This window comes from Schistocerca cancellata, chromosome 2, assembly GCF_023864275.1.
Source record: "Schistocerca cancellata isolate TAMUIC-IGC-003103 chromosome 2, iqSchCanc2.1, whole genome shotgun sequence".
Lineage (NCBI taxonomy): Eukaryota > Metazoa > Arthropoda > Insecta > Orthoptera > Acrididae > Schistocerca > Schistocerca cancellata.
The window spans coordinates 894,001,218-894,018,413 of record NC_064627.1 but is presented as its reverse complement, the minus strand read 5'-3'; the positions used below and the strand labels follow the sequence as shown (position 1 = coordinate 894,018,413).

Sequence of the window (17,196 nt, the reverse complement as noted above, 5' to 3'; positions counted from 1 at the left end):
TAGTGTTCAGAGAAGATCTCAACGCCCTCGTACTCTTACGGATTTATGGACAGCCCTGCAGGAATCATGGTCCCTGCAGGATTCATGGTGTCAGTTCCCTCCAGACATTAGTCGACTCCATGCCACGTCGTCTTGCAGCACTTATGCGTGCTCATGAGGGCCTACACGACATTAGGCATGTGTACCAGTGTCTTTGGGTCTTCATTGTACGAGGGCTACTCGGAAAGTAAGGAACGATAGGCCACGAAATGGAAACTACAGTGAAAATCAAAACTGTTATATCTGCAATAATTAGCTACAACTTCCAGCTACATATCTCCATAGTCACCGATCAGACTTAGACGTTTATCGTAGCGTTGTACCAGCTTTCCAGTACCCTCGTTAGAGAAGGCAGCCGCCAGTGCTTTCCACCAATTCTCTACTTTGGCCTACAGCTTGTTGTCTGAGCCAAAATGTTGTCTTCATAACCAGCGGTTCATGTGAGCAGAGATATAACTCAGAGGGAGACTGTTACGGACAGTATTGTGGGTAATCAAATATTTTCAATAGAAAACGATGCAGGAGCATCTTCATTGCCCCTGCATAATGCGGCTGAGAATTGTCCGGAAGAAGAAAACGCACGACACTTATGTAATGTTGGCTGCATAGCTTCAGGCGAAATTTCTCACCAGGCCCTCGTACTTGGCGGGAGACACTTTTGTTATTGTATCTTTATGTGCACCCTGCGTGCTCAGAACTAAAAAGAATGACGCGATCGATGGACACTGCCCAACACACCTGCGCAAAACTTCATCGGATTTTCACTGTGGTTTCCATTTCGCGACCGATCGTTCCTTACTTTCCGAATGACCCTCGTATATAGGCAATAACGCAAAGGTATCACATCTTTAAAAAAAGAGAGCTAATCTTGCATTTTCATTGTCATTTACGTCATCAGAACACTGAAAACGTAAAGATTATTTGCTATCACGCAAGTTACAGAGAAAAAGTAAAACTTTGTTGGCTAGTATGAATCCATCACAACATAAAACTACAGCAAAAGTTGACTACAAGATAGTGAAAGGGTCCTGTAGCCACCTTTCATTAGTCCGGTAGCCCATTTTCACTAGCATTTCTCATTGTTTTCCTTGTTTCTCTTCCCTCATAACTCTCATAATGGTGCGATTCAATTAATGTGGTTGTGTGTCACGTTGCTAGACGGTGGCGTAGTCTGCTGCAGAAAATCTGCGATAGTCATACAGATTCAGCAGCAGTTGTACAGAATAGCCAAATCTCGTAGTGGTGAAGTAGGCAAAGAGGTTTGCGCTAGTTGTGAGAAATCCACCTGCGTTAGGTTGGTGGCGGAAATGGCTTCTTTGGGTTTTCCGGCCCACGCAGAGCGTGGATAGCCAAATCTCGTAATGGTGAAGTAGGCAAAGAGGTTTGCGCCAGTTGTGAGAAAACCACCTGCGTTAGGTTGGTGGCGGAAATGGCATCTTTGGGTTTTCCGGCCCACGCGGAGCGTGGAAGAGGCTGGAGAAGTAAAAGGGAGGCAGTCTGCCGCCGGTACGGGAAGCGTCCACAGCTGTGCTCCAGTCGAAGAAGGGTGAGTTAGACTGACCACGTGGCGCGTTGTTACTTGGCGAGGGGAGAGCTGTTAGTTTGGTCTCGCTTTTCAACTCTGAAAGATTGCTTTGCCTTGTCGCAGCAAGGAATGCAAAAATTTGGCAGATTTTTCTTTTAGTAAATTTCTATAGCAGACATGGATCCACCGGAAGAGCGCCACACTAAGGTGTCGATAAGAAGTGAGCACTCGCTTCTGTATGAATGTCTGTTTGCCTTCAGCTGTGCCTGAAAAAGCTTTCATTTTTCTAAATATTAATAGCTTTGCCTTCTCATAAATTTTCCTTGCTTTATGTATCTTACGTCCGTGGGGAGCCGACCACATGGTTGAACATTAGAGTTTCTTGGGCTACCGTCATCACTAACTGTCTGGTCTCGTGTTTGTTTTAAACCATGTTAACTGTTCATGATTGTGTGATGTGATATTGTTGCAACTTGGCCACGATACCTAGAAATTGCATCTCCACAAACTACGTGGGCACGCGGGTGTACTGCGAAACGTGTACCGTTTCACGAGTTATTGCGGTCAGTTATCAGGCAACAGCGGTTGAATGGAATGATTCACACCAATGATTTTAGGTGTAGATTATAACGGTGTATGTATAGATGCTTTTCTTTAATGTTTTAGGAATTAATGTTATCAGGAATTGTGTACATGCCTCACATCCATATCTAAGGAATAAATGATTTTATACACAATTTTCTCTTGCATTCCGAGGTTACGTTTTTGCACCTAAGCCACTCACCTCGTAACTTTCCTGTTAGCACATCCAACGCGTTTCCTTACGCACAGGTCCAGTGATTAGTTTCCCCTTTTATTTTAAAACAAATGCTTTAGATTAAGTCTTATTTTCAGGTGTGTTGCTGGGAGCTGATCTTCTGCACAGTGTTCATGCATGTGCTACGTTGAAACTTCCTGGCAGTTTAAAACTGTGTGCCCGACCAAGACTCGAACTCGGGACCTTCGCCTTTTGCGGGCAAGTGCTCTACCATCTGAGCTACCGAAGCACGACTCACGCCCGGTACTCACAGCTTTACTTCTGCCAGAATCTCGTCTTCTACCGTCTGAACTTTACAGAAGCTCTTCTGCGAACCACGTGGGCACGCGGGTGTACTGAGTCGTGCTTCGGTACCTCAGATGGTAGAGCACTTGCCCGCGAAAGGCAAAGGTCCCGAGTTCGAGTCTCGGTCTGGCACACAGTTTTAATCTGCCAGGAAGTTTCATATCAGCGCACACTCCGCTGCAGAATGAAAATCTCATAACGTGTTATTTTATTTTAAATGGTTGATTCTTGTGGACAGTGCACGGGAAATACTATTGATTACATCTCATCCCCTATGAGCGATATCACAACGTATGCATGTTTATGAGTTTTTGGTCTGTGATCAAATTAATTTATTTTCCGACTCGGCCGAACCTTTGATTAATTGTGTGGTTAGAGTCGGTGGCGACCCTAATCTTCTCATGTTAATTTCACAAGGAATGAGTATTTCCATTCCCAATAATAACGTAATAACCCGTAGTAACAGGTTAGTTACAATAGTCAGAACAGCCAGTAGACATCTCTAGTGAGATGTGGTGCTTACCTGCGGCGAGCCGCGAGGGCGAGAGATGGTCGGGGGCGGTGAGTGCCAGCACGTGCGGGAAGTGCGGCGGGTGGAGGCCGGGCGGCGGCGCGGCGCACGGCGCCCCCAGGTAGGGGTGCGGGTAGGCGGGACCCCGGCCCAGCGCCCACGGCCCCGTCTCCATGCCCAGATGGTGCGCCAGGCCTGCAACACGCCCACGCGTCGCTACACCTTACTCCAAGAGCGAATTTCAATATAACGTCGGGTAAACAAAAGTGTGCCACACGGCACTATAGTTGGACCTGTGGTGCTTACAGCGATACAGTGCGCCATTGCCACAGCATAACTTTAGTCCGGTCTTAGACATAGTGGCATTCAAAACGAGCAGCCAGAAATGTCTCTTATTAGGAGTATTTACACTGCAGGGATTTCAGTCATTCAGCTGCAAGGATTCGAGATGAAGAAATATACTATTCTGTAGTGAAGCAGAGTTCCGTAGCCTTCTGTAGACAATCTAGAATCCTTCAGTTTTACAATATAGCGCAGTTTTTAAATAAACATCCTACCTTTCGGAATGGGCGTTAAAAATAACATAAAAAAATAAGAAGCAATCATTGACATCTTTCTATTTCAACAGTGACAAGTTAAATTTTCACAGGTTTAAGAAATTATGAAACTTGAAAACGAGACATTTTGGGGAAGTCAAATTTATGACAGGACCTGTCGCAGGCACATAGATAAAACGCAATGCCACGAGTAACACATGTATACAAAAACGAAGCGCCATTGTTGTTGTTGTGGTCTTCAGTCCTGAGACTGGTTTGATGCAGCTCTCCATGGTACTCTATCCTGTGCAAGCTTCTTCATCTCCCAGTACGTACTGCGGCCTACATCCTTCTGAATATGCTTAGTGTATACATCTCTTGGTCTCTCTCTACGATTTTTACCCTCCACGCTGCCCTCCAATACTAAATTGGTGATCCCTTGATGCCTCAGAACACGTCCTACCAACCGATCCCTTCTTGTAGTCAAGTTGTGCCACAAACTCCTCTTCTACCCAATCCTATTCAATACCTCCTCATTAGTTATGTGATCTACCCATCTAATCTCCAGCATTCTTCTGTAGCACCACATTTCGATAGCTTCTATTCTCTTCTTGTCTAAACAATTTATCGTCCATGTTTCACTTCCATACATGGCTACACTCCATACAAATATTTTCAGAAACGTCTTCCTGACACTTAAATCTACACTCGATGTTAACAAATTTCTCTTCTTCCGAAACGCTTTCCTTGTCATTTCCAGTCTACATTTTATACTCTCTCTACTTCGACCAACATCAGTTGTTTTGCTCCCCAAATAGCAAAACACCTTTACTACTTTAAGTGTCTCATTTCCTAATCTAATAACCCCAGCATCACCCGACTTAATTCGACTACATTCCATTATCCTCGTTTTGTTTTTGTTGATGTTCATCTTATATCCCCCCTTCAAGACACTGTCCATTTCATTCAACTGCTCTTCCAAGTCCTCTGCTGTCTCTGACAGAATTACAATGTCATCGGCGAATCTCGAAGTTTTTATATCTTCTCCGTGGATTTTAATACCTACTCCGAATTTTTCTTTTGTTCCCTTTACTGCTTGCTCAATATGCAGATTGAATAACATCGGGGAGAGGCTACAAACCTGTCTCACTCCCTTCCCAACCACTGCTTCCCTTTCATGTCCCTCAACTCTTATAACTGACATCTGGTTTCTGTACAAATTGTAAATAGCCTTTCGCTCGCTGCATTTTACCCCTGCCACCTTCAGAATTTGAAAGAGAGTATTCCAGTCAACATTGTCAAAAGCTTTCTCCAAGTCTACAAATGCTAGAAACTTAGGTTTGCCTTCTAAGATAATAAAAGTATAAAACATCACATGACTCAACAGACTTTGACAGTAATAACTGAAGTAGGTGCAAAAGATGCAGATTGAAGTGAATTTAATCCTTGCAGCAAACTTCCGATTTATTTGACACAAGAATGGTACTTAATCCACAAATTCACATCTCGCTCACTTGTATTTAAGGTAGGATTACTAATGGTACACAGCCAAACTCACACGAATGTTATCCTGTAAAACCTTGAACAATTTCAGTTTACGTGGTACTGTGAATCACAGGGATCAAAAAGTGACAAGAGATGGAAGACCACGATGTGTGCAAGAATTGTAGGATTATTACATTGCTGTGTCAAGTGGTGAGTTATCTAGTCTTGATGTGGTTGCAAAGTAAACATGTAATCAATACGGTAGTTACTAACATCGAGCGAGACTCGCAATCGGGAGGACGGTGGTTGAAATCCCCATCCGCTCATCCAGGTTTTGTTTTTCCGTGATTTTGCTAAACGCCCCAAGAAAATGCCGAGATGGTTCCTTCGAAAAGGGCACGGCCGATTTCGTTCCTCATCATTGAAATACTCTGAGTTGGTGATCCGTCTCTAATGACCCCTATCTTTTTTGATACTCACTAAAGTCAAACAGTAATTCTACACAGTTATTGCCTATATGGACAGATATACGTTATCACAAGCAGCGACATGGTCGCGAATGGTACAGTGACCCGAATATATAAAAAAATTTCTTTACTTCATGTCTATGGTCACAAAATTTTTGTCACCAGACTACCGGCTTCGGTCTATAATGACCATCTCCAGATCTGTTTCATAAAAACGTGTCCTAATATACTAGGGCCATAGTGGCACGATCAAATCTCAAACACAAAATCCTCTATGGCTCCATCACATTAGGACATGTTTTTATAAATCAGATCTGTACATGGTCATTATAGACCGAAACCGGTAGTCTGACAACAAAACATTTGTGACCATAGACGTGAAGTGAAGGAAATTTATTAGGTACACTGTAATTGAATATTGATAAAATACACTACGAATTGGGTTTCCCTTCCGCTGACGAACGAGAATCTGGAAATGATGGACAACTAGAAAGACGGTACAGTGCTTCAAGGTAGTGTGAAAAACATTTAAGCACAAATAAGTAATCTGAATTGGAGTCTCGACTTTCGACGACTCAAATAGTCGCATCTGCCAGAGTGCGCTATAAAGATACTCTCTCTGTCTTCTTTAACTCCACCTACCATCCAGGAATATACGACACACGCAGGGAACAAAATCGCAATTATCCTCACCGCCCCATCTTCCCCCACACAAGCCTCACTAGTCTTTCGAGAATCCCATCGCAGGTACCGTTCTTTCTTGCAGACTCGTGACCAAGATACACTCACACGTCACCGGCAAATACAGACACATAGTGTGATAACCATCCCTTATAAGATGACCTAAGCAAAGCTAACCACTTTGCAGCCTGTCTGTCTGACTTCTTCTCCATCGTTGATGACCCACAGTTTAATTGCTCACTTTTCCTTACCATCCATGAACGTACGTACAAACATCGCTGTCCCACAACTCGCGCCTAGCTTCCGCTGAATGGACTCCATAGCACAAACATAATTAAATACCAACTATAGCAAGCGACATAAAACATGTACTGCACAAAAAATCCAATACTTATCCCGGCCACGACTGCATTACTTATCGACACCTCAAGGAATAACCCCTCTCCTTTCTCATCCAAAATCCTACTCTTCCTCATACTAGACAACCCTTCTGCTGATACGTCGTCCTACTACCCCATCTGCCTCACCTCAGTTTAGCAAGATCCTGGAATCCATCCTGTTCCGACGCATCCATCAACAACTGAACCAACACCACACTCTTCCCGATAACCATTGTGGCTTCCGTCCCAATTACTCCTCTGACGACCAGTTCCTGCACCTCATCCATCTCCTACAGCACTAACTCAGTTCCCGTAAATCTATTGTGTTTGTCTTCCAGGACATAGAAAAAGCCTATGACCGTGTATGGCATTCCGATCTTCTTTCCAAAGACCAGACATACGCACTTCCAGTTAACTATGTCCACCTTATTGCAATCTCCCTATCTAATCACTCATTCTTTGTCAGTATTAACAACAACAATTCTGTATCTTCCACCCCACTGCAGGAGTGCCGCAAGGATCTGTCCGCTCTTCTCTTCTTTATCTCCTCTACACTGCTGATATGCTCAAACCATCCGCATCAGCCCCGTGATGGCATCGCTTTCCTCACCCTCTACCCTACACTCCGGAAACCTCAACGATCCCTTCAAGTCCATCACAACCAGTTTACCTCTTGGAGTAACCAATGGCGCCTAAGATCAATCCCCTCCAAAACCGAAGCAATAATTATAAGACAAACCACCAGAATCTTCTGCCTCCTTAAATTCTACCTTAAAATTTACAGACGTCCTATCCAGTTAGGAAAACAAAAACCACTATAATATCTTGGACTAACCCTCGACCGGCAACTAACGTGCTAATCTCACATATTAACAACCCAATAGAAAGACCCTATTACACTAAAACTACTGAAACTAACAGGCCTAACCTGGGGATTACACCCCTCCACTATTCTCCACACCTAAAACCTCCTGTTCAGACACATCCTCTGCTATGCAAATGTTGCATGGGTCACACCTCATCAGAATTCTGTGAGCCCCTCGAGATCCTCGAACGCCATGCATTCCACAAGATTTGGCACGCAGGATATCCGCAAATGAGAGATATGATAATTAATTTAGAATGATCCACTTCAGTTGTACTAATATTTATTCAAACCACGACCGGTTTTGGGATTTTAAAATAGCATCTTCAGGTGTATGAAACTGTAACATACAAAGGAGAGGAGCGAAGAAATATAATGTAAAATGTATGTAAAAGCCAAAAGAGTAGACTGCTGAAACAAAGCGACTTATTTATTGCATTTGGTAACATATAACATGCGATCGGACCAGTCAGTGTAAGATCTCCAATTGTTGCATGTTGACGGAACTAGAAAACAGAAACAAATCGGGAGCCCATTAATCAAACTGGTGAGACGCAGGAAACAGAAGCCGAGAACAACACAGTACTCACACTATGCCTCAGGGCAGCAGCAAGGTAGGGACATCAACCACTAGCGCTTACAACACTTCATTTAACGACACAATAGAATATGAACTAGCTGTGGTATGGCGATAGGCTAAATAACTCTCAAACACGTAAAAATATGTGACTTTTTAGGCGACAAGGCAATGATACGTATATAAAATGAATGAACAAGGGATAAAAACAGAATTGTCAATATTACCTTTAATTTTCGTCACTGTTGTCACTGTTTTTATCCCTTGTTATTCATTATACCTACGTATTATTTTCTTGTTACCTAAAAACATCACATGCGTGAGAGTTACTTAGCATACCGGCGTACCACAGCTTGTTCATAATCTACACTTCTGGAAATGGAAAAAAGAACACATTGACACCGGTGTGTCAGACCCACCATACTTGCTCCGGACACTGCGAGAGGGCTGTACAAGCAATGATCACACGCACGGCACAGCGGACACACCAGGAACCGCGGTGTTGGCCGTCGAATGGCGCTAGCTGCGCAGCATTTGTGCACCGCCGCCGTCAGTGTCAGCCAGTTTGCCGTGGCATACGGAGCTCCATCGCAGTCTTTAACACTGGTAGCATGCCGCGACAGCGTGGACGTGAACCGTATGTGCAGTTGACGGACTTTGAGCGAGGGCGTATAGTGGGCATGCGGGAGGCCGGGTGGACGTACCGCCGAATTGCTCAACACGTGGGGCGTGAGGTCTCCACAGTACATCGATGTTGTCGCCAGTGGTCGGCGGAAGGTGCACGTGCCCGTCGACCTGGGACCGGACCGCAGCGACGCACGGATGCACGCCAAGACCGTAGGATCCTACGCAGTGCCGTAGGGGACCGCACCGCCACTTCCCAGCAAATTAGGGACACTGTTGCTCCTGGGGTATCGGCGAGGACCATTCGCAACCGTCTCCATGAAGCTGGGCTACGGTCCCGCACACCGTTAGGCCGTCTTCCGCTCACGCCCCAACATCGTGCAGCCCGCCTCCAGTGGTGTCGCGACAGGCGTGAATGGAGGGACGAATGGAGACGTGTCGTCTTCAGCGATGACAGTCGCTTCTGCCTTGGTGCCAATGATGGTCGTATGCGTGTTTGGCGCCGTGCAGGTGAGCGCCACAATCAGGACTGCATACGACCGAGGCACACAGGGCCAATTCCCGGCATCATGGTGTGGGGAGCGATCTCCTACACTGGCCGTACACCACTGGTGATCGTCGAGGGGACACTGAATAGTGCACGGTACATCCAAACCGTCATCGAACCCAACGTTCTACCATTCCTAGACCGGCAAGGGAACTTGCTGTTCCAACAGGACAATGCACGTCCGCATGTATCCCGTGCCACCCAACGTGCTCTAGAAGGTGTAAGTCAACTACCCTGGCCAGCAAGATCTCCGGATCTGTCCCCCATTGAGCATGTTTGGGACTGGATGAAGCGTCGTCTCACGCGGTCTGCACGTCCAGCAGGTGGAAATGGCATGGCAAGCCGTTCCACAGGACTACATCCAGCATTTCTACGATCGTCTCCACGGGAGAATAGCAGCCTGCATTGCTGCGAAAGGTGGATATACACTGTACTAGTGCCGACATTGTGCATGCTCTGTTGCCTGTGTCTATGTGCTTGTGGTTCTGTCAGTGTGATCATGTGATGTATCTGACCCCAGGAATGTGTCAATAAAGTTTCCCCTTCCTGGGACAATGAATTCACGGTGTTCTTATTTCAATTTCCAGGAGTGTATAACGTCGTTAAATGAAGTCTCTACACCTACACACGCTCCATACGCTATCCCAACGCAACTTCAGCCAACTCGCTCTTCCAGACAACGATATCTGCCCCGATATTTACCCCTCCCATACTTGAACGCTTCCCCCACCTATCCCACTCAACATCAGGGCCCGTTTTTCCTTTACTCTCTCCACCCATCACCATTCCTTTCCTCATACAACCACAATCCGATCCTCACAACACAATACTCCTCACTTCCTGTCTTTCCCGCCGACTATCCACCTCAACTCCTACCTGCATTTCCATAGTTTTCCTACCTAACAGCGACCTATCCTTTTTCCAACGCCGCTCAACCCTATGGACAACACTCCTCACAACACTTCTCACCCTATGCAGCTCCTCAAGATTTTAAGTGAACGTGAGTGCTTCAGTGTCTTTTATCAGAAGAATTTCGCCCTCCTGCGATATGTTTTAAAATGCATATATTATCATTTTCAGCAATCTTCTTATTTTTAATGGAAAATAGCAAAACAGCCCCACATTTTGTTTGCTTAATATAAACTTTTTAATTCGCCTGGCTGATAGGTCAAATGGGGCGACGTGGATGAAATAACAATAAGGGAGAAAAAACCGAATGGTGGACGAGCTTGACAAGGAAATGAATATGACTAGTCGGCGGTGGACGCGTTTGCGGCGACTGCTCTGTAAATAGTAACTATGGATACGACGATAATACGTGCAAGACGTACTAGTGTTACCGACGAAGTCAACAAGCACACAGTCGAGTTATCCACAGCGCCAGCGCTGTGCATCAGAAGGCGCATGTAGTTATTTATTTATTTATTTTCCGTAGCCGATGTGACTCAAGAAGGCAGTGTGTGACGTTACGGTGCGTCTGTTGGTCGTTAAGGCTGAATGTACCAAGTTGAGAGCATTTCGATGTGGGCATGTGCTTGAGTCACATCTATCGCAGCTGTGGAATTCACTGCATATGTCTTACTAAAACATGCCATAGATCTAACCTTGCATAGTTTTTGAACTGTCGCTTAATTAGCTGATCTTCGTTCGTGTAATGGAAGTTGTCTGAAATCAGCTTCACTCAACTAATCCTGATCTAGGTCACTGCGAGTAGCTTGTTGGAACTGTGCTTAAGTGAATAGTACGTGTGTGAGCTCTTCACGTCGATTGTTGTTTGCAGGCAAAACGCGTTTTTGGATTTTTGCAATCATAGGGGTAAGCTACAGGAAAATACGCGTAATATAAGAGTACAATGTGTACAAGAGCCAAGAGGAAACAACACGGGTGGAAGACTAAAAACGAAGTGCTCGGATTAAAAAGGGGAGTGCGACAGGGATATAGTATTTTGCCCCTACTGTTCAATCCATACATCAAAGAAACACTGACGAAAGTAAAAGGAAGGTAGAATTCAAGATGAAAGGATATTAATGATAAGTTTCGCTGATGACATTGCTATCCTCAGCGAAAGTGAAGAAGAATTACAGGATATGCCGAATGGAATTAACAGTCTAATGAAATCAAAATATGGACTGAAAGTAAATCGAAGAAAGACGAAGCTAATGAGAAGTAACAGAAATGAGATCAGCGAGGAACTCACCATCATAATTGGGGACCACGAAGTAGAAGCAGCAAAACAACCCATCACGGATGGAGCAAGGAAGACATAAGAAGCAGACTAGCACTGGAACAAAGGGCATTCCTGGCTAAGAGAAGTCTACCAATAGCAAACATATACCTTCACCTGATGAATAAATTTCTGAGAATGTACGAGTACGGCACACGGCTGTATGGCAGTGAAACATGGACTGTGGGAAAAACAGGAGCAGGAGAGAATGGAAACATTTGAGATGTGGTGCTACAGACGAATGTTGAAAATTAGGTAGACTGAGAATCGTCGAGGAAAGGAATATATGGAAAACACTCACTAGAAGAAGGGACAGTATGATAGGACATCTGTTAAGACATTACGGAATAACTTCCATGGTACTACAGGGAGCTGTAGAGGGTAAAAACTGCACAGGAAAACAGAGATAGCAATACATCCGCAAATAATTGAGGATGTAGCTTGTAAGTGCTAAAGATGAAGAATTTGGCTCAGAAGAGGAAGGCCGCATCAAACCAGTCAGAAGATTGAGGGCAAAAAGATATAAAAAAACCTGTTGGCATCTTGAGCTGTCGTTCGAATCATTCTGTAATCATTATCTGGTTATTTCGGCCATGGAGCAGATTCTGTGATGATTCCATTTTTATAATAAAATAGCTGAGAATCCCGGAATTGCCCAGATATTTATTTATTCTAGTCTTCTATTAGTCCAACTATTCCTCTCTCCTCGTTCTGTCAATCTTCTCCTCTATCTTCTCTCTCTCTCCCTCTCTCTCTCCACGTCTTCTTCCCTCTCTCTCTCTCTCTCTCTATCCCGCCCTATGTCTCTGTCCATCTCCTCCCCCCCAATTCTCTACCTGTCCATGTCCTGACCTCCCCAGTCTCTGTCCACTTCATGTCTCTCTCTCTCTCTCTGTATGTGTGAGTGTGTGTGTGTGTGTGTGTGTGTGTGTGTGTGTGTGTGTGTGTGTCTCTTTCTCTCCGCCGTCCCAATGGGAGGTTGGTGGTTTTTACCAACATAGTGTTTATTTTACATAGTTAGTGATAAGTGTAACAGAGAAGTGACACAAGTCAAATAACAGCTATTATTATTTTATGCCACTGATAGATATGTTTGAAGTGCCCCAACGTGAACGAAAAACATCGCATCTCCATCTCGCTATTTGTCCACTTCGGGGCAGTTGTGTTAGTTTTGTTGCAGCCTGCTTTCTGTTTCGCCGCGGAAAGGATAGTGTCTGTTGATCGTTGCTACAGGCAGATCATTCAGGAAGAGTGGAGTTTTTACGTAAGTTAAATGTAATTTTTAAATGATTGGTTATTACAATGTTTGTATTTATATAGTGTCTGTATCTAACATTAAAACGTCCAAAAGAAACTGTTTTGACGATTACAGCCGTTTTAAGTATTATGAAATTTCGTGCGTTGCGGCGTACAAGAAAAAAAAACGGAAATTTCTGCTGTAAAGAAGGTCCGTACAGAATCCCTTTCCTCGGCGAAAAGGATTTCTGCATTAAATAAGCCCATTTATGATTCTATGTTTTCAGTAAATTCTATCCTTAATTTGTACCTAATTGATGTTGCTTACTAAATTGATCAGTTTTCATAAGTTATAATTTTTCATTTTGTGTTTTTCTAATACAACGATGTCAATTTGTCTTTCCTTTTTTTTATTCTAACTTAAGCGTTAATTTTCCCCGACGAGGGTTCAAATGCATTATATTCAGTACTGGTAAGTAAAAAAGAAATATTTCGGGTGGAAAAGTGACAAACGGTTTACATGAGGAGTCATAACAAAAACAAGGAAGTTTTTAGATAAGCATGAAAAATGACACAACTCCAAGAACTAATCAATAATTACCTGGTAACACCTCACATTCGATGAAAAAGGAACTACATGAAGATATTACTGTTATATAGAATGTAACAGAATTTATTGCAAGAAATGCTTACTTGAAATTTAAGGAAACTTATACTATTTCAGTATAAGTTATAAGAATTCTTTAAGTGGATTGTTCTCCAGTACTACATTTTTAGTTGTGTCACGGTTCTTGCCGAGGAGTGAGGTGCATATGTGATGCATATTTCCCACATGTAAATCTAATTCCCTGCTGTTTTAGACCATACAACTCCAGAGAGCACGTTAAATTTGTCTCTGGTATTCAGCCGTGTGGCTCGATCTTAGTTCCCGAGGACGTCGACAAAATTATTGGCTCGCTGCAGTGTCCATTCTGATGGTATGGTTGAGACTCTGAGCAGCACGAGTAAGAGACAAATTGCACTTAATATTTTAGAAAGTATTCCGAGTAAACTAAATGCAGGAATTAAATACCGCGGGTATTTTCTAACATTTTTACATCATACCTTCTCATCCACACTCCATCCTTAGTGGCAATGAGGTATCCTATTGCCACATGATTTTTTATACAAATAATAAGTGACGTAACAAACAAATTTGGTTGAAATTGTTCCAAGTGTTCCTGAATTATGCTGCTGTGTCACCCCATTTTCACTCTCGCCTCTACGGGATATAGGTGGTTCTTAACGCCAAAGTACTTCTTTCCAGATAGTAAGTAACCAGTAAAACCCCGATTCCTTAAAGAATCGAAGTACCCTGTATAAAATAACTTCAGACTGATGATTATCTTACAAGTGCGTTAATCTGCTAAATATTTGACGTGAAATATGTAAGTAAGAAAATGTTCTATAGGTTTTAAATTACGCGTAAAGTTTATTGAAAGTCACTACGTACTCTCATTCTCAAATAATGGATAAGTACAGTATGGGTACTTGCACGCGATGCTTTGCGCTTATTTTCCACCCCCATCCCTTTGAGAGGTAGTTGATTCTTACCCTTACAGTGCTTCTTTCACATACCAGGTAATATGTGTACCATGTTTGGTTGAAATCTATAAAGTAGTTTAGAGGAGATGTTGAGCATAGATGTACAAACACATATCCACATTTTTTATAAAATATAGAGATTTAAACGATGAGGTGTTTAAGTTTTTTTCCACAAGGTGGAAGTAGTCAGAAGTGTAATCTGGAAGTTCCTGGTTCTTAAAAGTCACGACGATACTGCTCTTAATTTTCTGATTAATTAAGTGCATATTGTCAAGCCGTGTTCATACCAAATATCTTTTAGTGAAATTTGAAAGAAAGCTATTTCCTTAAAGTCTTGCCGCTTTAATGTTTTTTATCGCATTTTAAGCTTTTCGTCTTTTATTGGGTTTAAGAGCAAAAGTATTCAGTAACTTCAACTACGAAATACACGTTTAACTAAATCACCCTTTAAAAACTTTTATTTTCTAAATATAATTGGGATTGTGAGTAGCCTTTTAACTGTGGAAACTTTGAAAAGGCAGTTAGAGCTTCTTGTGAAATTAAAACGTAAATCGAGAAAAATGATTTTTTTTCTAGGGCACATCTATCAACACCTCACAATTAAACCGTTCTTTACCATCGCTGCAGTATTGCTCGTGTCGGTGAGAAATGTGAGCGTATGGTAGAGTGTTACTTTATTTGTTTAGAAGGCAGATGAGTTAGAGTTTAACGTTTTGTGACAACGGGGTAGTAAGAGACAAAGAACTATCTCTTTTCGAAGAGGTTAATGGAACAACGTAACCGCAATCTGATTAAGAAACTATCAATGCTATTCGCCTGGAAAAAAAAGTAAATGACAGGAAACATGTATCCATCTCTCTCTCTCTCTATCTCTCTCTCTGTGTGTGTGTGTGTGTGTGTGTGTGTGTGTGTATTTCCGGAATAGGGGGCATTCTTTTCTGTTCCGACGTTATTGACGCATCATCAGGAGTATTTCGTAGCCGCATGCTGGCTCGTCCCCACGCAGCGGTAGTACGGGCCACAAACAGCCGTCAGTCGTGTCCTTTGAGGGAATGCCGCCAAATGTCGTCTTGACGCCCTTTCCGCAAGAAAGGCCTCCTCGCGGCTAATTAGCTGGCGCTGAGGGTTCAACCCTTCCTTCTTCTCTGTGTGGCGCATGCCATCACGAGATACAAGCCGTGAACTGCGCTTCCTAGCATGGAATACAGCGCTGACAGACCTACTTTTCTCACGTTCTGCGAGTATCACTACATTTGTTTCGTTTTCCCGTATGTCTAGAAGTGTATAACGCCTAGTCCTAAAAGTGGTTAATTGTTAAAGTTGAACGTTATGGCAATTTTCATTGGACACAACTGCAATTGTACTACAAAATCTGTTCTTCAGTAACCAATTGGTTTTTGTTTGAAGAACCGCCGCTGTTACATTGAACTATATAGTTCTGACATTTCAGTCTTTCCAAACAAACGTTTTTTATTTTTATTTATTTATTTATTTATTGACTCATCAGTCTTCTGAGAGGTCTGATGCATTCCGCCACGAATTCCTCTCGCGTGCCAAGTTCTTCATCTCAGAGTAGCACTTGCAACTTGCATCCTCAATAATTTACTGGATGTATTGCTATCTCTGTCTTTCTCTACAGTGCTTCAGTTCTGCTCTGTTCAGTTTTACCACATTCTCAAAAATTTTTTCCTGAAATTAAGGCCTATGTTTGATACTAGTAGACCTCTCTCCACAAGGAATGCCCTTTTTGCCAATGCTAGTCTGCGTTTTATGTCCTGCTTGTTACGCCCGTCACAATTTACTTTGCTGCCTAGGCAGCAGAATTCCTTAAATTGTATCCACTTCGTCAGCAACAATGCTGATGTTAAGTTTCTCGTTGTTCTCATTTCTGCTACTTTCGTCTTTCCTGGATTTACCCGCATTCCACATTCTGTTCTCATTAGATTGTTCATTCCGCTCATTAGAACTTATAATTCTTCTTCACTTACGCTCAGGATAGCAATTTCGGCAGTGGATCTTGTCACTGATAACTTTTCACCTTTATTTTTGATTCCACTCTTGAAAATTACTTTTATTTCTGTGATTGCTTATTCGATGTCTAGATTGCACAGTAGGGGCGAAACGCTACATCCCTGTCTTAATCCGAGCACTTCGATTTTGGTCTTCGAGTCTGATTGTTCCCTATCGTCTCTTGTACATATTGTATATTATCCGTCCTTCCCTTTAGCTTACCCCTATTTTTCTAAAAATTCTGAGTATCTTGTACTAGTTTATATTGTCGAACGCTTTTTACAGCTCGAGAAATCCTAAAAAGTGTCTCGATTTTTCTTCAATCTTGCTTGCATTATCAACCGCAACCTCAGAACTTCCTCTCTGACGCCTTTATCTTTCCTAAAGCGAAGTTGATAGTCATCTTACAGACCCCAATCATCTTTCCCATTCTTCTGCATATTATTCTAGCTAGTAACTCGTATGCATAATCTGTTAAGTGCACGATCTATTAAGCTGATTTTGCGATAATTTTCGCACTTGTCAGCTTTTGCAATCTTCGAAATTGTGTGGATGATATTTTTACCAAAGTCGGATTGTATATCACCGGACTCATAAATTCTACACAACAACGTAATAGTCGTTTTGTTGATATTTTTCCCAGTGACTTTAGAAATTCCGATGAAACTTTATCTGTCCCTTTAGCCTTATTAGAACTTTAAGTCTTCTAAAGCTCTTTTAAATTCTGATTCTAATAACGGATTCCCTACCTCTTCTATGTAGATTCCTGTTTCTTCTTCTATCAAATCATCAGACAAGTCTGC

General features: G+C 42.8%; 1 protein-coding gene across 1 annotated transcript in view; it reads right to left on the bottom strand.

The window, feature by feature from the left end:
• Positions 1-3,133: 3,133 nt before the first annotated feature.
• Positions 3,134-17,196, bottom strand: part of LOC126159593 (runt-related transcription factor 1-like) — a 323,957-nt gene continuing 309,894 nt past the window's right edge. Inside the window, exon 5 of the mRNA XM_049916561.1 lies at positions 3,134-3,372. Within this exon, the coding sequence (XP_049772518.1) occupies positions 3,134-3,372 (239 nt within the window). The remainder of the gene's footprint in view (positions 3,373-17,196) is intronic.